Consider the following 26192-nt stretch of genomic DNA (forward strand, 5'->3'; position numbering starts at 1 on the left):
AGGCTCTTTGTGTCTGCGGCTCCGCACCCGCCGCTCCCGGCAGCCGCAGCCCGGCCATGAGCGCAGGTGGGTCGGGGCATGCCCCCCTGGCTCTGTGCATGCTCCCTTGGGTGGGTGCACACCCCAGTGTGTGGGTGCATGCTCCCTTGGGTGGGTGCACACCCCAGTGTGTGGGTGCATGCCCCCTTGGGTCTGTGCATGCTCCAGCAAAGCGGGGTTGCCTCCCTGCTGCGCTCCAGTCACTCCTTCCCAGCACAAGGGAAGCTGGGGTGGGGGGGATACGTCTTGTGCCAGTGAACCGCCCTGGCAGAAGCCAGCAGAGCACAGCGCCCCCGAGGTCTGGGGCATAACTTGGCTTGGTTCCCCCGGGAGCAGCTGTAGGGCTCGGCCGTGCTGCGGCGGGGGTGTCTCGGAGCTGTCCGAGCAGCCCCCTGCGGGTGCCGGCTTCGAGGGCAGGCCGGGGGGTGCTAGGGACCAGCCCGAGCTGTCCTGGGTGTGAGCGTCCACCTGGAGCTGGAGAGCTTGTTCCAGCTGCTCCCCTCCTGGCGCCCGGCTCTGCCCGTCTAGCAGGCGAGATGGATGTGACCCTTGCCAGGCCCAGCTCGTGCCCCTTAACACCGCTGCAGGGGGAGCGGGACGCGGTTGAGCGGGGTTCCCTGCGGGTTTGCATCTCGTGCCTGGAAAGCCCTGCCAGGGCGGCTCTTCCACGCCCTGGCTATCTCTTATCTACAGGCAGTGGCGTCTAGCATCAGGGCTTTCAGGCGCGGGTTCGTCAGACCTCCGAGATGGTTCAGATTGGGGCAGAGACTGAGCAAAGTGATGCCTTGAAGTCCTTTCCGGTCCTATTCGACATAGTCACAACAGCGTAAGACCTAGCGTAGCTGTGTTCGTGCCGGTTTCCCGTGCCGTGACCGTCCCCTTGTCCCTGCCTACGGCACAGACATTTATCCAGCTTTGTATGCTGAAGTCGTGGCAGATGCAAGCCAGCTTTGCTGGTGTTTGTCTTGGTCAGAAGAAAATCAGTCAGTTGGATTTTGGCTCCTAGTTTTTAAAAAGCCTGGGCATCGATAGGCCCCTGCTATAAGTAATAAATGCTGAAACTTTTCTTTCAAGACCCTTTTAACGAGAGAGAAGCCAGGCGCCTGGAGACCCTTGTTCACATAGAGCGCGGGTCTGCAGCAGACGTGGGGAAGTCAATGAAGCTTGGAGTAGTGTTGAATGCACCGGGATGACAGAACAAAATACAGCCCCATGGTTTGCCTTGCTTGGCGTCACAGCTGTGCGGGCCCTGGTGCTGCAAGTGGAGCTAAGCAAAGAGATGGCAACCCGGACCAGGAACCGGGCAGCTTTTGTGGGGCTCGGTCAGGATGAGGCCTGCTTGCGACTGCGGGGAGGGTGGAACGTGCTTCTGGGGTTTGCGAGTTGTTTTGGTCTTCACAGCACCAGCGAGAGAGCTTTGCCCCCAAAACGAGGGCTGCCCTTGTAACAATGGCATCTTCCTGTGCTGATCGGGCCAGCTGTGCCAGTGTGATGGGAGCCTTGATTGCTGTTGCAATGAATATGTGCGCTATGTTCCCACCCCAAGCAACACACCTCTATAAAACCCAACTTTGACAGAGCTGAAATTGCTTTTGGGAAGGGAAATGACTGTGCATTATGGACTGTTTCTCTACTTCATTACGGGTTTCGGTTCTTCTCAGTCTTGGGCACTGTTTTGCATGTGAGCACTGAGATGTCTTCATTAGTTGCCTGGGGTTTCATAGGCACAGTTAAGGTTGTTGGTTGTTTTGTTTTCTTTTTTCAAATGTGTGACTACTGTTATGATAAAGGATGAGCTCATTGCTTTGTTCGAAGCAGACTGGGTGAATGTACTTGGAGAAAATGATCTCTAGCAGCTGCTGGCTTGGCTTGGCTTGGCTTGGCTTGGCTTGGCTTGGAGGTTCACTGCAAGGGATTGGCCTTACAAGCTTTGGGGCAGAGGACTTGATTGTGCCAGCTAGGACCAGCTCTGATGCTGAAAGTCCCGTACAGACGCCCCATCTGCTGTTTAGCCAGTGCAGCTCAACCCCTGGCTGTTCCAGCTGTGCATCCAGCTGTGGCCTAGCCAGCGCATCTCGGTGCTGGGGGGCAGCCCTGCAGTCCCAGCCAGGCATGTCAGCAAATGCATTTCAGCCCTGCAGGACTGCGATGCTTCCTCTTCCGGACCGGGGGCAGTGAGGGATGCCAAACCATGCGCCGGCTTTGAGATGCGGAGCTAGCAGAAAGCGTCGTGTCCGTATCCGTCCTGCGCCTTACCTCGGGTGGGTCATTTTGCATCACTGGGAAGCACGATAAGCCCAGCAGGCATTGATGGATGGGTGCGACCAGGCCACCGAGGGGAAAGGGAATTGCCTGGGAGTCATCATCATCACTCTTGTTTTCTGTAAGAATGACGAATTTTCTGTGTGACCTCCCGCCTGAATGGTCCTAATTAGGAGCAAAGCCTGGGGGCCTGGGAAGAAGTTTTAATTCGGGAAACCGAGCGGCCTGTGCCCTTAACAATGCTGTCTGCGGACGCCGGAGCAAGTACGTCAGGTCACGCAGGGCTAGCAGAGCTGAGGTGCTGGAGAGCAGATCTGCAAGGAAAGAAACCCGCAGCATGTTCTCTTATCGGACATGCAGGGCCCGGCCGCGGGCGTGTGCCATCTGCCCCATGTCTGTTGCCAAGAGGGAAGAGAGCCCTTTGGCAAGCATCGGTCATCCTGGAGAGGGCACGTGCCACCGTGCAGGGGTTGCAGGGCCTTGCATGGCTGGTGGCCCCATCCCTGGGCTAAGGTATGGGCAAGGTCTGCACATTTCTGGGTGATTAAACACCCGTGTGGCTGTTACCTGACCTTCCCCTGTGGGGCTTATTGGGCACACTGCTCCTCCCGGCAGGTTGCAGGGGGAGCTGGGTCAGGCGATAAATCTGCTCCCCTCTTCCTCCTTGCCCGGCCCCTGAGGGACACCCACCCCTTGGCAGAAAGGAAAGAGTTTCTTCTCCCCAACATCTGTGAAATGGGCTCTTTCTCTACGGCATTCATTAAAAGGCTAAGCAGGAAGCTTGCATCCGAGGTGGGAGCACAGCCCAGTTCTTCTACTTTGCTGCTCTGGGCCTTTACGCACCCTGCCTTCCTCTCGTGGGGTCTTTGCTTGTGAGAACAGCCCAGGTTGCACAATCGGGGGCAGATGCATGTTGTGTTGCAGTGGAAAAACCCTCAGGCCCTTGACCTTCGGGCTGCTCCCTGAGCCCCCCTCCGTGGGGACTTCCCTGACCCGATGCCACGGCATCTGGGTTCCCGCGCACGGATGCTGCTTTTAGGCAAGAGCCAACCGGGGTTATGCCTTATCAGGCCTCAGGCAGGAAGTTTGTCTTTCCCACAAGCAGTAAGGGAAGCTGCTGCTTCCAGCTGCTCAGCTCCCCGCCCCAGGGGTGCTCGGTAGGGTGCATCTCATTGCCGGAGCATCTGCCCCTGTGTTAGCCTCAGCCCCCCTGCATGTGCAGGCGATGGAGGAAGCCCAGAGGGCCACAGACGGGGTCGCTGGGCTAACATCTGGCTGCTAACACGGTTTGCTAACACTATGCCGGCGCAGTCTGCAAGGAGCTGCCGGGATTGCAACCCACCCGACCCCACGGGGTTGCAGCCCGATCACAGCCATGACCTCTGCAAGAGGGAAGTGTGTTATAGCAAGGGGGTCACGTGCGCTCAGCATGGCAGGAAGCGCGCTCCAGCAAGGGGATGGTTGTGAGCCTCCGTCGTAGCATCGGCTGCTGCCCTTAAAGCTCCAGCTCTGTTCCCAGCCGCTCTCCAAGTCAGGACGATTTTTCCCTGGGGTTCGGATCTGGTCAATGGGCAACTTGCCGTTCCTTCCCCATCCATCCTATGGGGCAGCTGGTGAGGTTTTTGCTGGGTTCGGTGACCTGCCAGGAGCTTTTCCAAGCCCGATATTCCCTGGGCTATGCTGCCTCCGCTCCCATGCCCTGCCGTGAGCCCTTGCTGCGATCAAGTCTCAAACGTGCTTGTCCCGCCTGGACCCTGGTCTGAGAGGAGCGTGCTAATCCCTGCCAGGGTGTTACGTAACACCCTGCTTTGGGGATAAGCTACTTGAGAGCACCCTTCCCGGGGGCCAGCAGCTGGCCAGTTAAATCCCTCCCAAGAGGGCAAGTTTCCCATGTGCCCGCTGATCTGGGCAAGGGCTGGCAGCGTCGGGTTCTCAGTTGAGTCCAGAAAGGCTTGCAGGGGGGCGAGGTAGTCCAGAAAGGCCCCCCGCTCCCTTTGCAGAGAGGTTTAGGGGAATTAGGCACCCAGGTCTTGTGGAACGGTGCCTGCCCAAGGCATGAGTGGTGCTCGGGATGTGGCATGAAGTCCTGTGCACGTTGCAAAACAGCGAGGCAGGGGTTGCATGCTTGAGCCTGGCGTGCGCAGCGGGATGCCCTGTGCAGGTGCCATCCATGGGCATCTCTCTGGCCTTTTCCTTAGGAAACGGCTGTTTTCCCGTCTGATTCCTCCCCAAGCAATGCCCAGCAGAGGGTGCCCTGCTACCAAAGTGGACAGGCCCTTTCGTCCTCTGCCTCGATTTGCCTGGGCGAAGAAGACACCTCGGCCCAAAGCCCCAGCAAGTGTTGGCTCTCGCGGGTGGAAGGGCTTGATTTTAATCTGAGCCTTGTGACCTGAAAGAAGCAGGACTGTATAAGGTCCCCGACAAGTCCTGGCCACTTTGCTGGTCCTGGCATGGGGTAGGAAAGCCATGGTCCCCGCTCCTGATTGAGACTGGGTGTTGATGGCTGAATGTGAGCTCTCCCTACAGCGTGCATGGGCTGGGATTGTTTTTTTTTCCCCCCTGTTATTATAAGTATTTTTCTTGCAAAAGAGGCTTCTCGGCCAGAACGGGTTTGAACACCGTTAGGAGCAAAGCACAGACCTTTGCCACGCAAAGTAAAAAAAGCATTAACTCCATGAGCTGGTAGCAGTAGTAGGCTATTCTCTTCTATTTCAGCCCGCTGCTGGCTAACAGGCATTGTGCAAGGGTTGCGTGTGCATGCCCTGTGTATGCTCACTCCTAATTACAGCGTTGGTAGGACAACAGGACACCGTAATTAGGAGGCTGACAAAAAGCAGCTTGCAGGGGCTGACCCCTGTATTGTGTCCAGGGGCTGAAGCAGTTTTCAGGGCCACCTAGGACAGGCTGCTGCTACAACCAGGCAATTTGCTGCTGGAAAATGCTTGAGGATCCTGAAAGAGGTTGCTTGGGGTCAGCTGGTCACTGAGTAACAGGCAGGTAGATTTGTGTGGTAGGAAATAATCCCGCGTGGGCAGGTCAGTGCAATAGAGCTCTGCCTCCAAGGGCCCTGCTACATGGTCAAATACAGCTGGGTAGAAACCCCCCGTAGAGTCGTTCCTCATTTTCAGGCACTAAGTGTACAGCTGGTTGCCTCTTTACATAGCTCGGTGGTCATTTTTTATCGCGTGATAGTTACTTCGCCCGTGAGACAGGTCTGAATGTATGGCGCGATTCACCCATTAATTGTGTGCTACTTACATTGAGACCAGTCGTGCATGTGAAGTATTGCGTGATTGACCAGGCCGTTGCGTGATGTACATAACGTGTAGCAGTGCAACCCACCAAGACCCTGCGAGGCACCCAGGGTGTCTAGGGCGGGTAGAGGCGCTCCACGACTGGCAGCTAGGGCTCGCCCAGACCCCCCATTACGTTTGCACCTTGCAGATCAATGCCTGCCCCATGCTCTGCTCCTCTGGTGCTAAGGCTGGGCTGGGGATGCATATCTGATATCCCTGCGTCCGTTCGCTGAGACTGAAAGAGATTCTTATCCGCAGCCGCAGATGAGTTGCTGGCGCAAAGAGATTGCTGATGTGGAAGGAGGATGCTTCCCGTGTTGATGTAGTAGGTGTGGCTGCTCTGCTCCATGTCAAACTGGTTGCGCCGGCTCCCGGCACCGGCCAGATCCTCCCCCTGGCACGGCGTGTTACGTGGACACGTCCGCTCTCGGGCAGGTTGCAAAGTCTCCGGGGTGAGCCGGGACAGGAGGAGATTCGCCTCGCCCTGTTCTGAGCCAGGTGAGAGCTGCCAGCCCCCGGCAGACGATTTCCCGAACCTGCAGCCCGGGTGGAGGCAGGGCAGGTGCCGTCGTGCTAGGGCGGCTGGTCACAAGATAAGAACCACGTATCTTTGGGGGGGCCGTACACCCCCATTCCTACTGCCGCAAACCCCTGGTAGGCAGCATAAAAAAGCACCTGGGTGACCCTGCAGCTGCGCCATGACCCCTCCAGCGCTGCGATTTTCCTGTTTCTTCCTTTTCCTCCATCCACGCTTCACTTCTGCGTTCCCATTCCTTGCTCTCGTGGACTCTGGAGCGTCTCCGCGTCCTCCCGTGTTCGGGAAGCACGGTCCTAGCAATGTCGGCATTACCTGCCTGCGGCTTTGGTCAACCGGCTGTCTCAGCTGTGTCAAAAGGAGAGATCACGGACGGGAAATAAGAATCCGGACGTCATACCAGGATTTCTTTTGTGGCTAAAACCGGGTTGTTAAAGCGGAAGATGTTAACGCTGTGCCCTGCTTTTTGCTATTTATACTGCCTGGCCCAGTTTGGAGAGATCCCGCAGGCAAGTAAAGCAGTTTTATGTTCTTCTGGGGGACTTTCTCATCCGTTTCCCTCGCTCTTTCGCCCTGCCTGACGCTGAGCTGCCGCGCTGGGGTTCAAACATGCCGGGGGATATCTGTTTAAAACAAGCTCTCTTTACATCTGTCTTTTCTTCCCGCCTGGCTTAAACGAACAGCTGCATTTTTGCCGTCGGTCTTAAATTCTGTCTCCCCGGCCTTTGGGGCATGTCTGACCTGCCAAAAATCCTTTTCTTTTCAATAACTGAACCAATACATCCCGCGGGATGAAGCGGATTACTGACCAGCCTGGAATGTGGAGTTAATCCCACCACCAGCCAGGTGTCCTGCAGACTTTCTGGGCTTCGATAGTCTCTGTTTCATGCAAACGGTTGCTCAGACTTGTTCCCTGCGAAGCTGGAAAACACCCAGCGTTCGACACTTGTAGTCGAACGCTGGGAATGCAGAAGGCACCGCACGGCGCCAGGAAAGCAGCCAGCTGGTGGAGGGAGGCAGGACCTCCCCTTTGCTCCTTCCCAGTGCTCTCGTGGCACTGGGCGCTGGTCTTGCTTCCCTTTAGCGGGGCAGAATTACACATCCTTAAGCCCGAGCCTTGGAGAACTATAGTAATAGTGGCCGAAGGTGGCGTCAGTCATTTATCAGCTGCCCTGGGGGGAGTCCCGGGCCGGAGGAGACTTCCAGGCTCTTTTTCAGTGGGGTGTGCGAGGCCTGGCTGCATTGGGGTTGCAGAAGAGAACAGGAGGGACACCCCTATGTCTGCCCACGTGGGATGTACAAATGAGTTCACCATTTGAGAGAGGGGTCTCGACACCTTTCCTGCTCCCGCCGGGCACCCCAGGCAGTGTCGGCACACAAAGCTGGCAGCGGACTTCACCGTCGTGACCCCACTGACCGCAACGGAGGCTGCGAGGGTCAAACCTGTTTGCTGTGATGTTTTATAACCCCGGTGGTTACCTTGCCTTTGCTGTGTTAAGCCCTGAAGGCTGGGCTGAGACCTTTACTTACGCTGGCTGTCACCTTCTTCTGCAGGTAGTGCACCCTGCAGTTGTGCTAGTCACGGTGTGGACAGACATTAGAGATACTCTGGCATTGAAGCACAGGTAGACAGTGCCACCAGCGATAGAGATCTAGCACAGCCGTTGTCAGTGTGACCCATTCAGGGTACAAGTTGCTGTGATTTATCTCCCGTCTTTTGCTTGAGGAGCATGCAGAGGTAGCAGTTGGGCCCCAGCGCTGGTGCACAAACCACCTCTCCCTTTTAAAGCAATGGCAAGTTACATCCACCTATAGCTGCAGCATATCGGGAGGTGGCCCTTGGTTTGCTTCTCTTTCTGATTGCGGCCACTTCCTGCTCCGGCTTGATCCCAGTCTTGTCCTGCATCGAGGCTCTGGCACCAGTAAAGTAAATAAGACTTTGCCCCACGTAAGCACCTGGTTGATGTTTGCTTGCTTCCTCCTGCCTTGCTGGAGCTTTCCCTGCTGCAAAATTGCCCAGGTGTTGCCATCCTCTGCCTGTTGGGATTTTCTGCCAGCTCCAGCTCACATCAGTGAGAAGCGGCTGGGTGTCTGTGCTGGCTATTCAAGGCCTCTCTGTCCTCCCTGTGCAGGTAGGTCTTTAGTTGAGACTAATTTTGCAGGGCTGGGCTCTGTGTGGGGAAGGATCTGAGCAGGGAAAGACCAGCTGGGCCGGTGGCTAATTGCAGTAATGATACCAGGTGTCCTAATAAATGCCAAGCGGAGGTGGGAATCTCCCCTCCGAGCAGGTCAGCACACCTGGAAATGCAACACGGATCTATACCAAGGCTGGATTTAGTGTCAAAGCAGGGTGGAAGGGACCTCAGGAGATCATCAAGACCAGTCCCATGCCCCAAGACAGGATTGACTCTGCCCCAACCATTCCAGGCAGCAAGATGTCCAGTTTGCTCCCACGATAGGCACTACATCCCTGTCCCTGTCCCAATCCATCCTGGCTGTGCTCGGCTGTCCTTATGGCTCGGTTCAATGTCAGGACGTTTTCCGTGTTGCCATTTCAGCCATCCTTTCTTGTCGTGTCCCCGGCGAAGGCAGAGAGCAGTTTATTCCAACCTTCCTGTTTACAGGGGCTTGTTCTGCATGTGAAAGTCATCTCCTCTCTGTCTTCTCTCTAAATTAAGCAAACTGGCTCTTTCGGTCTCTCCTTGGATGTAACGTCCTCTAGTGAACGTGGGTTAACCCCCTCGCCATGCAGACTGGGGAGGTAAAGTCTCCCCCAAGCTGCTTCTGCATCTGTCCGTGGGCAGCAGGGGACGTCCGTGTTTCCTGCTCGTTTGTCCCCTGTCCTCTAAGGACGAGGATGGCAGCAGCGGTGGGTTTGGGTTTCACGACCCTTTGTCTTGTAGGGACTTGGATGGATGCTGCTGGCTCATTTTAGGCAGGGCCTCCCAATGCCCGTCTGCTGGGATTTGCTGCTGTGACCTAATGCCAGACTTGAACTGGGGATTTGGGGGCCACGGTCGGCCCTGGTGTAAAGTAGCACAAGTCTCTTGCCTCGGGTGGAACAGCAGCTGCTGCCGTCGGGGTGCACCAGGGTCCCCGGGAGCACAGGCAGACTTGAGGCTTACAGCACTTGAATGCGCTCTAAGAAGCAAGCAGACAGATGACACCGCTCCGCAATGCCACGGGTCAGCCCAAACGGTGCAAAAAGTGACTCTGAAGGAGACGGGTAGCTGCAAAATGCTGCATGGTGAGGCTTGGGCTTGGAGGCCAGCGTACCTCCACACACAACTGAAGCACTGCCGATTCAAAGTGTTTCCAAGAAGGCAGGTAAGGTTCTTTGGGTCGATGTGATATCTTTTATTAGACCAGCTAAACACTTGGAAAAGTTGTTCTTTGCAAGCTTTCAGGCACAAACATCCTTCTTCAGGCCTAGGGAGAGTCTGCTGGTGTGCGCGCGCTCTCCTGGGTGGAATAGAAAGAGTTTGAAGCGTGCACCCTCAGCCAGCAAGGCCCCGTGGCCGTTAGGAAACCAGTCGAGCCACACACAATCCCTTTTTGCTGCTTGTATTATATATCTGCAGAAAGCAGAGGAGACATCGTGGGATCTTGCGTCCTGAAGGATCCCAAAGCCCTGCATAAGCCGCAGCCACACACCCCACGGAGGGGGGCAGCTGCTTTGGGATGAGAGTCCCTTGGGAACAGCTTGACCGGGGGGAAAAAGCGTCTTTGGGGAGAGCTCTGGTGTCCTGCCCGGAGCGAATGACCTCCGGGTGCCGGCGGGCCGGGTTGCAGCGTGCTTGGCGGCACTGCACCTCCCAGCCGCCCCCTGGGGGCTGTGGGAGCCTCCCCGGCTCCGTGCCGCACGCATGGATCAGGTCCCTGCACTCGAGTCTGGGCAGACTGCCATGCGACAGCCGATCGGCCTGATGTCTGGGATTAATCCGTGGCTGCCGTCAGCTCTAGCTCTGCCTCTCCCTCTCGAAATCATCTCCCACATCAGACAGGCCTCGTCTCGTCCTCTGCTGCCTTCTCCCTGGGCTCTGTCGCCTCCTTGCCTGGATCTCCACTTACACCCATTGCGCTTTGTCTCCCCAAGGTGACGGTCCCTGGGACCAGCCGCCTCCTGCACCAAGGCAAGCCCTGCTTAAGTCACGGGAGACCCATCTGAGCTGCACGGGGGCAGCTTTTCTCCGTTCGGAGCCAGCCTAAACCACACCAGTGCGTGCAGCGGCTTTGCTGGTCTGTGCTTGGAGGAGGTTTTCTCTGATTCTGCCTGTAATCAGAGTGGACCCCAGCACTGACCATCTGTCCCTCTGTGCACTGGCTTCCATATAGCACCGTCCTAGCATGATCTTTGAATTGCCTCTTGTGATCTCAGGGACACACTGCAGGAGACTCTTTGGGTTTTAAACACCTTGGAAACAGTCCATGAGCAAGCCGGGGGGAAAAAATGCAGTTGTACCAGTCTGACCGTGCCAGGGGCATATTGTAACCTGTTGTTTTAAGAGCAGTGAAGATCATTTCCTGGATTTCCAGGTTATTTCGGTGAAAGGCAGAAGTGGGTAGGGCAGGGACAGTAGGAGGAAGCCGGTGGGTGAAAGGACCCTGGTTGAACTGTTGAATTCCTTGGGGACTCAGCAAAACCATGGTGAGTATAAAGGCCTGCTAGAGCCAACGCCGCATCTCTCTGCTGATGTGGCATCCACTGCGCTGGAGTCTCCCTGCCCTTGCTGCTATATCATCAGGACCTGAGGGTCAGGGCTTGGTCCTGCTCTGCAAAGCAGCAGCAGATGCTGAGGGGGTCACGGCTTCATCACCTTGGGGTGGGAGCCTCGCCGGGTCACACACCTGGATGCAAAGGCAAAGTTGGATGCCAAGGCGCGCCTGGGTGCAAAGTTCTGCTCTGACGCCCTTGTTCGCGGACAGATTCAGCAAGCCTCTTGCATGCTTGGTTGCCCCCATCGGTATAAGCTTGCCTCCTTCCTGGGGCATCGTGCAATGGTCAGCGCTCCTGGGCAGAGTGGCGCGTGGGTGCAAACTGCCAGAGCTTTGAAGGCAAATAGGCCTTTAGTCAGGACTTCTGCCAGAGACGGTGCTACCTTGTCCAAGCTGAGGTTGGGTTTTTCCCAAGGGACATCCAGCCTCGTAGGGCTGGGGAGATAAACCCCGTGTAGCTCACAATGCAGCATCGAGCTAACATCTGGTATCGGGCTGTCCCACAGGGGTTGGTGTGGCCCGTTAACATGGTGTGACCATCTTTGTCCTTCGGTCTGTGGCCAAACTGTGCTAAGGGGCGCTGCACGAGTCCTCGCGCAACTGGCCTTGCAGTCATGGGCTGCAGTGACTGGTCTGAGTCCTCCACGTGGTTGGCAGGATCCCAGATGCAGCTGTTGGGATCTGCCTCCTGCTGTGGGAGGTTAAAATGTGGGGGACAACCAGGCCGGGAAGTAATGTGGCGATCTTTGCTTTTGCAGATAGCAGCAGGCTGATGAGAAACCAGCAACCAGGCTACGGGACACTACTGCAAGTCCCGGATAAACCCTGCATGGTACGTGCGAGGGTCCCCTGGGGGGACGGGGCAGGAGATGCTGGAAATCAAGGAAATGCGGGGCTGGGAGACGAGCACCGTTGCACCGTTCTCACCAGGGAGAGGGGACGTCTGCCGGTTTCATAGATTTCATAGACGTTCGGGCTGGAAGGGACCTCAGAAGATTGATCCAGCCCCCTGCCCCAGGTGCGGGGAGTCAGCTGGGGTCATAGGATCCCAGCAAGAAAAACATCCAGGTGTCTTTTGAAGGCGTTCAGGGGTTCGTGGTGTCTGATGGGCTCTGAGCAGGGCGAGCCAGGGTCAGGTTCAGAGGGGTTGGTAATACAACCTTGGAGGTTGCTGGATGGCACGATGAACGGTGCATGGGGAGACGTGCATAACAGCTGGCGTCTAAGTCGTCCTTGCCAGTGAGACTTGAACACCAAGCAGACACGGGGTTTGCTCCAATACCCCCGTTGACATCGGCAGGGGCTGGACCTGGCCCGTGCAGCCTCGGGTGTTCAGCTCGGCAGGCTCCGAGGCTGCGCTCGTGGGTGGGCAGGTCGGTGCTGCTCACGGGGCTGCGCTGTCCTCCATGCCTGCTTTCCAGGAAGTCAGCGGGTACCAGAGCAGAACATGGAAAGTCGTCCTGTGCCACCTCTTCTCCGTGCTGACGGCTGGGCTCCTCCTGATCGTCTTCCACTGGAAGCCGAGCCTCGAAGTCCGAGCGAAGTGCAGGCCTTGCCCCCTTAGCCAAGCCGATTGGGTCATAATCCAGGTGAGGAGATGTGGGTGGTAAGAGGTTCATCTCATGGTGAAGACATGGGCTTGGCTTACAGCGGGGGTGAGGATGCTCCGCTTTCCCCCACCCCTGCCCGGCCTATTTTGATGATGCTCTTTGGGGCAGAAGCCGCCTCGTACAGCACCTAGCACAGTGGGGTCCTTATCTCCACCGGGGCGAGTACTACGAGCTGGCCCAGAGTGGAAGGGGTTGCTCCCGTGAGAGGACCTACCAGCCCCTCCATCTGCCTGACTCCCCCAGCACAAGCAAAGCAGTGGAAGTTAAATCACGTAGTCCTAAAATGCTAAGCCGATGGTTTTTGGAGCAACGTGCAGGGCTTCCTCGTTCTCCTCTCACCTTTCTATCCTGCTGCCAAGAGCCTGGTATCTCCCTCTCCCTCCCCACCATCTTTCTGCAATAGCAAAAGCAGGAGCTTGGAGATCAGGACCGCTGAGTTTTGCTACTGGTTCATTGGCACACCTGGAGCAAGGCATTGAAGCCCCCTGTGAGAGCAGCTCCCCCCTTGATCATTGCAGTAGATACAATACAAAGCACAGAGCAAATGGTGAAAAGCAGCAGATAAAGCTGGGCCCTATTCGCTGACCTTTCAGGGGGCCTCAGAACTCTGTTGTGCCCAGAGAAAAGGCTTTAAAGTCCCAAATGATGGTGTTTTGAGTAAGATTTTCATTGGCAGGTCCTGCGGAGACGTGAGACCCTGAATCCCATCTGGGCCCAGAATAGGTCAGGAAGTTAGGCCCTTCGACATCTCCGGTTATCATTGATCCCAGGGGTCCCTTCTGGCTTTATGGTGCATGACTATGGTGCACAATCATTTACCATAGTAAGCATCCTACAGAGAAGCTAAGTGACTTGCCCAAGGTTACCTAGTGAGGCTGTGGTAGGGCGCAGAAACCTATACCACCAGTGAGCAGTGGCAATCCTCCCTTTCAGGACCGGTTTGGACAGTGCTTCACCACGCGGGTGCAGACGGAGGAGATCGGGGACACCTGGGAAGCCGGGCTCCTGCGCTACAGACAAAGGTACCTTTTGTCCGCTTTGGAGGCTGGGGGGAGCTCCGGCCCAGGCGCTGGTGCCTGCTGCTGCAAGGTCCGTGTCCCATCACAGTGCTCTTGGAGCAGTACAGGAGAGCAGGGTCGCTCCGTCTCTGCCCCTGGATGAAGCAGGGTAACATTGCAAGGGCTTTGCTACGCATGCATCACTGCAGAAGCAAGTGCAGCTACTGGGTCAGAGCAGCAGCTTGCCTGCATATTGGATGGCACCAACTAAGTCAGTCTGTGCCCTAGGACTTGCTCCTTGCTGGCTGTATTTCTTGCCTTTCACATGTGCTCCCTGGGCTTTGCTAGGAGAGAAAGGGATGCCGAAGGTCCCAATGGGTGCGGTGGAGTGAGTGCATCCCCCTTCACCGCCAGTGTTCACCATGGGGAGCTCCAGTCTCACCCATGCCAACGCTTGTGCAGCGGACTGATAGATGCTTGCACAGTGGGCTAAACACACAAAGTTTGCCCTCTGCCACCTCCGCACGCCCCTTTTCACCATCCTGGATCCGTTCCAGTCGAGGGCTTTGCCCTTTCTTTGGCAATGGAATAAAACTGGGAGGTGCGGAGAAGCGCAGCACTCGATCACTCCCAACCCTGGGGCTTCGGTTCCACCTCCCAGGCCCTGAGTTTTGCTCTGGGCTTTGGAGTTGGAGCTATTTGTCCTGCAGAGAACAAGGAGCTTTGCTCTAAAGAGGTGCTTGGATTTCCCCACCTGTTTCTACCTCCCGGCTAAGAGATGCCCCACACTTGGTTACAATTCCTTTACAAAATGATCAATTATCTGGCAATAGCAATTCATTTTATCTTACCTTCCTACCAGAGCGTCCACATTTAAATGTCACTAGGTCTCCCTTGGGCTCTGCTCTTCATCATGTAAATCCAACTCTATTTTACAGTTGTTTTTCAGCAAGGGAGGGAGACTCGTGCTCTGACTAGCTGCAGAAGTAATTCAGTTGTGATCTGCCAGCGATTTCCATCCTATTATTAAATCCAGCCTGCCCGTTTGCAACTGGAAAACTGTTTGCCTTCTCTGAGGGGAAAAGCATGGGTGTTAGGATATTAAAGAGGCACAGTGAAAGCCTTCCAGTTGTAAAAATGAGAGGTTATTTATCACTGACTTGGATGGTGGGAATAGGTAGGAGCCCAGGTTATGGGCCCCTTTGTGCCAGGACCTGTCCAGAAGTAGCTGGAAATATTAGAGCAGCCCCTGCGTCTATCCACCAGCTTTTGTCAAGCGATCACATTTGCTGCTCTGGAAAATGCTTTTGTTTCTCTATGAAAAATCCATACAAGTAGCAAGAGGACCTGGTAAAGCTCCAGGTAAACTAAGAAAAGAAATCTTTTTTTTCCCCCTTGATCTTTCAATTATAGCGAGCGTCAAGGGGTGGGGTAAGAGGTTGCCGTTAATTATACATTGAAACTTTTTAGAGAAGAAGCAACCTTAATTTTTTCCTAACAATCTACCTCTTCAGAGAATTTCATAGCAGCGAGGTCTCCCCTGCCCCATGATGGCTCTGGGGACGCTCTGTGCATAGCTGGGAAAGACCACGTGCTCTTACCGGTTACACTAGTTCAGCCATGGGGTTTTCTCTGGGGTGAAGAAGTTCTCCGATGAACTATATGAGGCATGTGCCGTTGGCGTGAGATGTGCCCGAATGGGGTTACAGGTAGCATCAGCTTTTGAAGCTCTCCAGGTCCCCAGACCCATGGGATACCAGAGGGCATTAGGTAAGGCAGCATCTGGGGATAGTGCCAGGGCTGCTGACATACCGGTGTTGTGTTTTCCTTCCCGAATAGCCTGGAGCAGCATCCTGGGACCAGACCCGACGATGGGAGAGCCAGCGTTGCGGTGGGCGTGACGGGTGAGGACGATGGCAGGGACACCATCCAGCTCCACAAGAAGGAGGAGGTAACTTCTCGCCCTCTGCTCCCACCCAAGTCCTGTCCTTGGGATCCGTGCACCCTCCTCCTCCTTCTCCTCCTCCGCAAAGGGCTGCCGAGCTTCGGGCCGACCCAGACCTGCTCTGACTTTGCGCCTCTCTCTGTGCTTAGAAGAACATCCTGCGCTACTACCTCTTCGAAGGGTCGCGCTACGTCTGGCTGGAAAGGCAGCAGGCCTACTGCAAGGTCAGGTAAGGCTGTTGTCCATGGAGGAGCTGTTTCCCACCCGGCGATGGGCGCGTGTGTCCGTCGGCTCCAATGGGACTGGATGTGCTGAGCAACAAGGTGCTTTTCTTAGTCCTGTTTTAAAGAACAAGAAGTTCTCAAGCTCCGGCTGGGAATAACCAGGGGCGTTCCCCAGCTTGTGTTGTGTGGGGGATTGGCCCCCTGTGGCCATAGGGGCTAGGCTGCTTCTCTTCAAAGACCGCGCCATGACATTGGAAACCGCCTGCCTCCAAGCAGTCTTCTGTTTTGTTCCCGCCCCGGGGAGGGCACTAGACCCAGAGTTTGGAAGCCAGATCAACTTGCCTCCTCCCTCGAGGAAGCCCTGTGATCGGTGCTTTCTGAGCTGTGAACTTTCAGGAGACTTTTTTTTTCCCCCCTCTCCATGTTGTGGGCAGGGTGTACCCAGAAGCTGACTGCAGACAGAGCGACTGTGGCAGCACCCATCGCAGCTTCGCCCTTGTGATTTGAAATGGGATATCTCGTGATGAGATGGAAATCCAAAGCAAATGGGGAGAAAAGCAGGAGGGGGGTGGGGGAAGTGATGGGCTTTAATCTATTTTTAGCTCTTAGCCTGGTTCAAAAGAATCAGAAGGAGAAATTCAACCATTCAGTCTTGCTAGAGATGCACTGTGCGTGTAGGAACATGGGCTGAGCAGTCCGGACATTGCTGTCGACATCCCTGCTCATACACTGAGCTATGAACATACTTTTTAATCTGCTTCCAAAGGGAGGAGAGAGCTGGCACTGAGGTGCGTGTCTCAACTGTTGGGCTGTAACTGTGGCCTCTGCCTGATCCTGGAGCTGTACAAGAGGGATGGATCGCTCCGGTTCTGCCCCAGAATGAGGCAGGGTGAACATTGCAATGATTTTGTTGCATTTGTATTGCGGCAGAATCGGGCTGCAGGAACAGTTGCATTATAACTGCTTATTGGCCTCATTGGATGTGGATGCTATTGTAACATATGGCTATACCCTTCACTGGGTTTTGTTATCGTGTTATAGGATTGCTGCCGTGCATAAAAGTTAGCAAGGTGAATCAGAGGCTCCCCGATGGGTTCTTCTCCCCTTGGAATTTCCTGGCGTCTTAACATTTGATCTTGCAATCTTGACAACTCGCTCATCTTGAGCAATTAACTTCAGCCCCAATTACCTGCGCATCCGCTAGGTCACATCAATGGCTCGATGTTAGCGGGCACTATTTCAGTGTTGCTGTCATGTGGAAGTCCATTAAGAATTTGCGTGTGTGTGTGTGTGTGTGTGTGTGTGTGTGTGTGTGTGTACATACAGTGGTACATGCATCACTTGAGTACATGATGCAGTATTGTATACATGCCTATTAGATCTTATAGCAAGGGGCTTGACAGTTCAGACAGCCTTCATATAACTGATAAGCAGCGTGCAATGACACCACATTGCATTATTTGGATGCTTCAGAAAGGACAAGGATAAATGTACCTTTGTGATGAAAGCCACTTGAGATACTAGCCAGAGCGTTGCTCACCTGGATGTGTTTTTGTTGTGCGTGTGTTTTCAGCATCTTGGATGAGGGGTGGACCTGCGCAGACATCCATCTCTCCCAGGCTGGGCTCACACAGCAAGATCACAGCACAAAGTAGGTGCATGCTGGCTCGGGGACCTGTGTAGCAGCAGCTGAGGCCTTTTCAGGGAGCCGGTGGGCTCTGGGCTGGCAGCGCCTATGCTAGGCCCTGCTTTTACCTGTCGGTCTCCTGCTAAGGTCTGGGCGCTGCGTTGGGCTGTTCAAGAAGAAAGCCTGAAACGCAGCATCCTTACCTCGGTCCTCTGGCTTCTGCTGTGTTTTCTCCTCAGGAGAAAGATCTACGGGCCGAACCTAATCAACGTGCCGGTCAAATCCTACCTCCGGCTGCTGGTGGATGAGGTACAGCTCTGCCAGGTGGCTCACCTGCTGCCCTCCTGCTTTCTCCAGGCTTGGCAAGAACAGGGCTCAGCTAAGTCTGGAAGAACTGGGCAGGACTTTAAGCTCTGCTAAGTATGTGCCCAGGAAGAGGGACCTCATAGGCAACAGGAGACGTGACTTTGAGTCTCTTCTCAGCCCTGCTGTTGTGTGACATGGGGCAAGATACCTCCCTTTGGTCCCTCCTTCCTTCTGCGTGCCTTGGCTTGGCCCCGAAGAGCTTATAAACGCTGTTCTTCACTGCACCCTTATAGCGCACCTAGCACACCAGATCTCAGGTGGGGCCTTGAAGTGCAGCACTCATGCGAAGGCATGTAACGTGAATGTCAGAAGGACGAGCTGTTGGCCCTCTAGTATCTTCAGCATCCACGGCCAGGGCCATTGAGCCATTGATAGGGCTGATACAGTTGAAATAGGTCTGAGACTGGGCTGTGTGTCCATTGCTTTAGCAATATGGAGCCTTGTCCCAGCTGTTTCCTCCCCCGAGATCAGCACAGCAAGAAGAAGCAGCCTTCAGCCGAGGCAGCTTGGACAAACCCAGTGGTTGTGGGAGGATAGGGCAAGGGGGAGAAGTTAGATCCAAGGCGGCTGGGTGATGGAGGGCAGAGCTGGGCACAGTATAGGCAAGGACTGCAGCATCTGGAGCTCCTCCAGCAAGTGGCAGGAGATGGGGAAAGAGCTCCACACTGATGAGCCAGGGGCTAGGAGGACCTCCCTGGCTTTCCCACCACCCCTGCAAGTCTCAGGCACCGGTGAATGAGCAATGTCCTCAGTGACACCTGTCTTTTCCCCCGCCCCCCAGGTGCTGAATCCCTTCTACATCTTCCAGATTTTCAGCATCGTGCTGTGGATCTCTGACACGTATTACTACTACGCTGCCTGCATATTCGTCATCTCTGCCATCTCCATTGGGCTTTCTCTCTATGAGACCCGAAAGGTGGGTGCAGGGCTGTGCTGGGGGGGAGGCGTAAAATCTGGAAGGCCTCCCAATCTGACACTCCAGATCTGCAGCTGGGAAGAGCAGGGTGGTCCTGGTGTTGCAGGCTCTCAAGAAGCAGCCTCCGTCTCTCCGTGTCCTGTTTGCAAGGGGCAGGCTTGTGTCTGAGTCTTTGCACATGGCAGGCGTTTTTCCAAGTGGTTTCCCCGCACCGCCGGGGGGACCGGGAGCTATTGGCATGGCACCAAGTGAAATTCTTGAATTTCTAACTGTAGCCCAGTGGAGCAAGGGGGTGGGAGAAGCAGACTGGATTCACTGGTCCTCTGATCTGCCTGCAAAATAGCCAGGACTGGCAGGCAGAGGGTGGGTGGATGCTGCCGGTCTGCTCCATCCTGCAGGTATCCTCCATCCCTTTTGTGAAAGGGAAGGGAGGGGGGAAGTATGAGTATATGGGGAGGGGTGGGGCAGGCATGGAAAGAGAAAGGAGTAATGGCAGAGCCAGCTCTTCAGTAGCTTCTGCCAAGGTTGCAGGTTCGATCCTCATATGGGACACAAGACCTTTCCTGCCTCAGACAGGAGGGTTGGACTAGATGACTTCTTGAGACCTCTTCCAGCCCTACCTTTCTAATGATTTCTCCATTGCTTGGGGTATCTGCCATGGCTGCGTGTCTTTCTCAAAGCCCTGCTCTCCCAGAAGCACTGGTTTTAGGGCAGGACTCTGGGGTCGAGGAAGGTATCCCAGCTCACGTGATGCAAGAGGTCCACCAAGGGGATTGGCATGGCTTGTTCCAGCCTTAAAATCCAGAAACCACATTAGGAAGTTCAATCTTAGGCCGGTGCCTTTTAAAGCCCTCCCTTGCTTGCTGGTTTATCCACCCGTCTGCCTGCTTGCAGCAAAGCAAGACCCTGCAGAACATGGTGAAGATGGCGATCAGCGTGAGAGTCCACCGCCCCAGCGGAGGTGAGTGCTGGGCAAAGACTGCAGCTCTGCTGTGCCCGCTGCCAAGGCAGGGGCTCTTGTGTCTCTTGCTGATCAGCTCTTAGGCAAATGAGCAGAGGTTCATGGGGTCTCGCAGGGTCTTTCAGTTGCTGTTGCAGCGCCATACGAAGGAGGGCAGCCCTGTCTCCAATATAAAAAGCAGGTGAAGTGATGTGCCCAGAGCCGCCAAGCAAATCGGTGGCAGAGCCAGGAACGTCACACCCCTGCCCCTAACAGAGCATCTTCACGTGGGCACGCAGGCAGGTAGTTTAGGCCCCCTTTTTTTTTTCTGAAGGCACAATGTACCTAGCGCTGCAGAAACCTCAGGTGCGTGTTCGGTCTTCTCCATCAGGCTGCGGCTTTGCCCCAGAGCTCTTATAAGCCCCCTTATTAGTTAAACTTAAATATGCTCAGTAGATAAAAGGCTGCCGTCCCCTCCATTTGAGCGGCTGTTTGCTTGGGGCCCACCACCCTGCAATCACCGGATTAGAGTTAAAAGGTTAAAAATGACACGGGATTTACAGAAAGGATTTCGCCCCCCTCTCCCCCGCTGGCTTGTCTCTTTAGATCTGATCTCTGAAAGGTTCTTGATTCACTGGCAGAGATTGAGGGTTTGCTCTCTCCCCCGCATGGGGTAGCGCCTCCCGCTGTGCATGCATCTACCAGCCAGGTGCTTAATGTTATCCACCATAATGGCACAAACCCTCGAGCGCACAGATTCAATGCACCCCAGCATGTAATTGGAAGCCGTTCAAGCGGTAATTACAGCTAGCTCCAATTTAAGCCTTGGTCCCAGGCAAAGCAAAGCCTTTTGTAGGGATTTGCCTTTAACCGTGGACTTTTAATTCGGTAATTAAGTTCCGCTGATTAAAGGGCAGCAGGGGAAAGTTGGAGGCCAGGTCGCAGAGGGCTTTCTTCCTAAGCAGCGTGGCTCTTGGGATGCTGGCACACTTCCCCTTAGGAAGGGGAGGGGGGCAGGCACATCTCTTGCCCACGTGCAGGTAGGTGCCCCTCCAGAACGTGTCATTTGTTTGGGAGATGTTGGTCTAGAAGAGCTGGGCCTGTGGTCAGGTCCAGGCACCCCTGCTCTCATGGAGACATGGGACTGGGGCATCCTGAGCCATTGAGTCCAGGGCCTCGTTGAACTGCAGGGGCTTCACGAGGATCCAAGCCCAGGATCAGGGCCTTCATGGTGGGTGAAGCTGCCCTGTCCTTGTAACAGCTGCTTTCGCCTTTGCCCTGCCAACAGCGGGGATCTCCCGAGGGAAAGTCCCTCATGCAGTGGGATTTGAACCCCAAGATGAGCTGGCATTCAAGTCTTGTGTTTTAGTGAATGGGACCAGCGGCATTTAACTCCACGGTGATGAGGGCTGCACTGAGGGGGTCCTGATGGCGCCATGCTTGCTCTTGCAGGGGAAGTGATGGTGAGCTCGGAGGACCTGGTGCCTGGCGACTGCATTAGTCTCCCCTGCGATGGGTTTCTCATCCCCTGCGATGCCGCGCTGCTCACTGGCGAGTGCATGGTCAACGAGAGCATGCTGACGGGTGAGTGCCACAGGGCATTGCAGTGCAGGGGAAGGCACACCCACCTCTCTGGACCAGAAGGCTGCATCCTTGCAGCCAGGGGCAGGGAGCTCGTGAAGAGGGCGGGTGCTGAGATTCTGGTCGGGCAGGCGGCAGATCTAGAAGATCCCAGTTCTCCGCGCCACGCACGCAAAGGCAATGGAGAAGCACTGGTTGCCATGTTGGGATGAGTCTCTCTTCATGGCCTCTATCACCATGTGGGTGTTTTCTGCAGGGGAGAGCGTCCCAGTGATGAAGACCCCTTTACCGGATGGGCCTCAAGCCATCAACCTGATCTACTCCCCCGAAGAGCACAAACGGCACACGCTGTTCTGTGGGACGCAGGTGCTTCAAGCCAAGTCGTACGTGGGCCAGGACGTCCTGGCTGTAGTGACCCGCACGGGTAAGCACCAAGCCACGGGCTGTCCCTGCTGTGCTCACCCCACCACCCAACAATCACGCTGCCCAAACAGCACTTGCAGCATGCAAGGACCTCCCAGGACGTCGGATCCGGGTCCCCGCCAGCAAGCAGCTATGTTACAGAAGCTAGTTCATAATTTCATCAAGCTCTATTTTCAGCCTGGTTAGGTTTCCCTTCCTGGCTCCTGCTGGGAGGCTGTTTTAGTGTCTCTGTGCTCTGATGGCCAGGAGCCATCTTCTGTCCTCGCCCTTGGATGCTGCGAATGAGCCTGTTCTGCTTTGTGGCGTCCAGGCAAGGAGAATTGCAGAGGGGCTCCACAGGTACCGGTAAGGGGTTCCCACCCCAGAAGACCACAACTAGAGAACATCAAGGGCCCGCTGAAGGGAGAAAAATCAGCCTGTCTAAATGGATAGGTGGCATTTTAAGCAAGGAAGGCTGGTGTTGGGGAAAGTTAGGCTCACTTCTAGTCTTAGGAGCTGAGGCATTGTGGGCAGGCTTTAAATGGCTCAGGGTAGGATTACTAGCAATTCTGGTTGCATACATATAGGTACACACATGCATGCGTGCACACACACTCACACAGGTGATCCCTTTCCCAGAGAGCAATCTTGGTCGTAGTCTCAGTATTGTTGCGTAGTTCAGCTCTAGCAGGTCTCAAGCCAGCATGTGCAGAGATGGGAATTATGAATTAAACATAGGACCGGGGGCAGGGTGTACGTGGAGGTGTAGGCACTAACCCCGCACCGTGTGACATCTCTCCAGTGTGGCCCACTGCCCTGACACCATTAGGAGAAAGGGGGAACCACAAGACACCTACAGTACTAGTCATCTTGAAGTGCCCAGGTTTCATTTTTTCCCAGCAGATTTATTCAGGTGCTTGGGAAAAATGAGCCATGCATGATGTTTTAGGAGCCACCGTGCCAGCAGCCTCCATGATAAGCCCCTGCCCCTTGTCTTCCCCAGGCTTCTGCACAGCGAAAGGGGACCTGATCAGCTCCATCCTCTATCCCAAGCCGCTGAGTTTCAAGTTCTACAAGGATGCTATGAAGTTTGTTCTCTTCCTTGCCGTTCTGGGTAAGTCTGAAAGCAGGAAGCCTTATTGGCACCAATGCATGGATGCGAGGCTGTTGTTAATGGATGCACCCCCCCCTCTCTTGCAGCTGTTATTGGGACCATATACAGCATCTTGATTTTGATTAGAAACAAGGTGAGTTGCTGGTGCTTGGGGAAATTTTCTGCTTCTGCTGCTCTCCTTTCTGCTCCCTGCCTGCATTTGGGAGCTGACTTTGATGTGGAAGCGGGACTTAGCCCTATGACAGTCCATAGCTGGCATGGTTGTAGTCTGTACCTCCAGATTTCTCAAACACCCAGTGCTGCAGGAGCCAACCAGGCTGTGCAAGCCACCTCCTGTGCAACACAGACAAAAGCCCTGCTGCAAAACTCACCCCTGTGTATAAGCCAGCAGAGATCCAGCCTCCAGCTCCATGCTGCTGTGGCATCTCTTTAGGGCTAAGAGAAGTTGGTTTGGGGAGGGCTGGAAGCTGGCTGGTCGCTCCCAGCAAATCGTGATGCAGGCTGCAAGCTAAGATGCGCTGGGGAGCCTGTGTTTTGGCTTTATTGAATACAAGCATGCGATGCACTGTGGGCAGCTGCACTTGCTGGTCCATCTCCCCTGGAGCCAGGCGCTGTACTGCGGAGCCCCCTCATCCCATTCAAGCTGCTCTCTCTTTCCCTGTCTTCCCGCTCCCGGCTGCCTGACATGAACAGGTTGCCCTTGGGCAAATCATCATCCGTGCCCTGGACCTCATCACTGTCATCGTGCCCCCGGCGCTTCCCGCCGCAATGACCGTGGGCACCATCTACGCCCAGAACCGGCTGAAGAAGCACGGCATCTTCTGCGTCAGCCCGCCCCGGATCAACCTGTGTGGCAAGATCCACCTGGTCTGCTTCGACAAGGTGAGTCCCAGGGGGGCTTTGTTGCCTTGTGGCATGCAGGTCAGTGACCGAGGTGGGCTTGGTTCTGATTCCACCTTCCCTTGCCTCCGCCACAGACAGGGACCCTCACGGAGGATGGCTTGGATGTCTGGGGTGTCGTTCCCCTGGAGAACAGCTACTTCCTCCCTCTCATCCAAGAGCCCCGCTGCCTGCCCGGCGGCCCGTTGCTGTACTCCCTGTCGACCTGCCACGCTGTGTCTCTGCTGAGAGAGCAGCCCATTGGAGACCCGGTGGACCTGAAGATGATGGAGTCTACTGGCTGGGTGAGAGGAGACGGCCTGACTTTGGGCTGCCTTGGGTCCACACAGAAGCATGTGTAGGCCTGTACCCTTCAGGAGTGGTTTAGGAAGGAGGAGAAAGTGTATCCGTCCTTCTGTGCCCTCTTCAGAGGCCTGTGACTCTCACTTCACCCATTTCCTCCTGCTTTACACCTACTTCCCACCAAAGGATGGGGCAGCGACCCTGTGGCACTGAACCTGGGGATTTGTCGGGCTCTGCAGAGAGACCCCAACTTCCCTGCAGATAAACGCTGAACCCCACTGTCCAGTGCGATGGCTGCTCTGTCGGGGGAGCGACGCTGCGGGGGACTGTTTGGCTTTGGGCTGAGCCAGAGAGGTGGAGTTGGCCGGATGTAGATGGGTGTGCAGCCTGCTTGGTTTCTAGCCGAGACAGCTTTGCCTCTTTGTTCTCCGGGTGTGAAAACACGCGGCGAGCACGCAGTCGTGAATGGGGCGAGGCTCAGAGATGCGTGAGCGGCTGGAGCTGTAGTACTAGGAGTAGCTAAGAAGCCAAGAATTGCTTTGAAAGCTAGTCTCAGGCAGCAGCCATGCTGGACAGCTTCACCGCTCACCAACGTGGGTGTCCCGGGATGGGAGGTCTAGAAAACACCCAGAATCACTTTAGTTTTCAATCTACTGATTGAACCCTTTCCTATGTGTAAATGGAGGCTGGGGGGTGGGGGTGGGGGGTATAACAGTGCTATGGCAGCCCCTGAAGGGAGGTGACCTGATGCCGTGAAGAGGACAGGACTGTCCAGGCGTGCGCTGGAGCTGGCAGCAAAACTACAAGGCTGCGGCCGAGCCGTGAAGAGCAGCCCCTTGTTTTGTCTGTTGGCTTGGTAGGACGCGGTGCTGCCGTGTCAGCTGCGGGGAGGGCAACAGGCTCTGAGCTGTGCTTTCTGAACCCCCTCCCTTGGTTTCAGATCCTGGAGAAGGCAGAAGGGGAAGAGGCTGACCTGCACGCCATCCAGCAGTTTGGGACGAAGGTCCTAGCAGCAATGAAGCCCCCGCCTGTGGAGGAGCAGCCCCATGGCACGGTGAGCCCGTGGTGAGCTGGTACGAGGCGGGCAGTCTCTGGTCTCTGGGTGCATGGGGGGTGGAAGGAGAAGGGAGTTAATCCCATAGTTGAGACTAAAACAAGGACCTACATCTCAATCCGGGAAACATCCAGGTACCCCCATCAGTGTGGCGTGGCACTGGCAAAGTCAGGTTGCTGTAGCAATGCATGCACCGATCTCAGCACCATCGGGTTACTTATCAGGGTAACCTGCACCCTCGATAGGGTGAGCAGCGCCCTCTTGACTAGGCCATTTCTAATCGCCCTGGAAGCAGGGGAAGTCCCTGACACTGGGTGTGAGCCGCTTGTGTGGCCGGGTGTGCCACCACTGCAGGCTGATATGCCCCATGGCCCTCTTCAGCATCCCCAGGCCTGTCAGTGCCTTCCTTTCCCTCCCCAGAAGCACCAGGTGCCAGTCGGGATCCTCCGTCGCTTCCCCTTCTCCTCCTCCCTGCAACGGATGAGCGTGGTGGTGAAGCTGCCTGGAGATGCCCCCGCTGAGGCCTATGCGAAAGGGGCTCCGGAGATGGTGGCCAGCCTCTGCAACAAGGAAACGGGTAGCTGTGCCTCCCTCCGCTTGCCCAGATCAGCTGACCACGATTCCCTTTGCTCTCCAAGAGAGGAGACCAGTGATCCAGAGCTCATGGAGCAGCTGCAGGAAGGACCCACCTGCCGGCGGTTCGAGCCTACTGGTCGCTCGTACTGGCGTGGACCCATCGGGGATGCCGGAGAATCTGGGGTTTTATTCGTGTTCTTCTAAAAATAATGCCCAGCTGCTCGTGCTGGAGTGGCAGGGCTTGTCCCCACAGGGACCTGCTCCCGATGAGCATCCGGTGATCCGAGAGTCAAATTAAAACGAGCCTAATCCACTTTGGAAGTATAGTAGCCATGCAGATCAGGCGGCTGGGTTTTAAGTTTGGTGACCAGTTCAAGGTCAAGAACCTGGGGTTAAACTGGAGCTGCCGAACTGAGCCAAAACGGCTCTTCTAACCTGAATTCGCCAAGGCAAGGGACCTTGTCTTAGCCAACCTGAGTTAAAGACCTGCTGAAAGCCATTGTTCCTGTTGGTCCCCAGGGTCCACTCTCAGCTACGTCCATCCTTTCTGGACTGATTGATCCCTGTCTTTCCGCAGTCCCGGGGGATTTCTCCCAGATGCTACGACGCTACACAGCCGACGGCTTCCGGGTCCTGGCACTCGCCTACAAACCTCTCCCTCCGGTCAAAACCTTCGAGGACGCCCAGCAGCTGACGAGGTGCGTGAGCCTGCTGGAGACCCAGCTCCATCCTCTCCTCTGAGATCTTCCTCCCTCCTTTCTTGCTTGCACCCAGTGGGTCAGGGCTGAATGCAAGGAAGCCTTTATGGC

The 26192-nt window shown here is 55.6% G+C and overlaps 1 protein-coding gene across 5 annotated transcripts in view; it reads left to right on the top strand.

Moving 5' to 3' along the window:
• Positions 1-26192, top strand: part of ATP13A2 (ATPase 13A2) — a 45431-nt gene continuing 19239 nt past the window's right edge. For 2 of the 5 annotated variants that reach the window (XM_019511942.1, XM_019511947.1), the window contains exons 1-19: positions 5930-6095; positions 11607-11680; positions 12270-12437; positions 13392-13480; positions 15296-15407; positions 15551-15630; positions 17199-17276; positions 17492-17561; positions 18400-18534; positions 19429-19495; positions 20927-21058; positions 21312-21479; positions 22461-22571; positions 22658-22704; positions 23265-23453; positions 23549-23755; positions 24694-24807; positions 25228-25384; positions 25961-26081. In XM_019511942.1, the coding sequence (XP_019367487.1) occupies positions 5945-6095; positions 11607-11680; positions 12270-12437; positions 13392-13480; positions 15296-15407; positions 15551-15630; positions 17199-17276; positions 17492-17561; positions 18400-18534; positions 19429-19495; positions 20927-21058; positions 21312-21479; positions 22461-22571; positions 22658-22704; positions 23265-23453; positions 23549-23755; positions 24694-24807; positions 25228-25384; positions 25961-26081 (2270 nt within the window). In that variant the 5' untranslated portion in view covers positions 5930-5944. Of the gene's footprint in view, positions 67-5929; positions 6096-6194; positions 8265-11606; positions 11681-12269; positions 12438-13134; positions 13282-13391; positions 13481-15295; positions 15408-15550; positions 15631-17198; positions 17277-17491; positions 17562-18399; positions 18535-19428; positions 19496-20926; positions 21059-21311; positions 21480-22460; positions 22572-22657; positions 22705-23264; positions 23454-23548; positions 23756-24693; positions 24808-25227; positions 25385-25960; positions 26082-26192 lie in introns of those variants that run through there. The other 3 variants (XM_019511944.1, XM_019511946.1, XM_019511945.1) reach the window with 3 other exon arrangements.

Source organism: Gavialis gangeticus, unplaced genomic scaffold, assembly GCF_001723915.1.
Source record: "Gavialis gangeticus isolate Ggan-Ray unplaced genomic scaffold, GavGan_comp1, whole genome shotgun sequence".
Taxonomy (NCBI): Eukaryota; Metazoa; Chordata; order Crocodylia; family Gavialidae; genus Gavialis; species Gavialis gangeticus.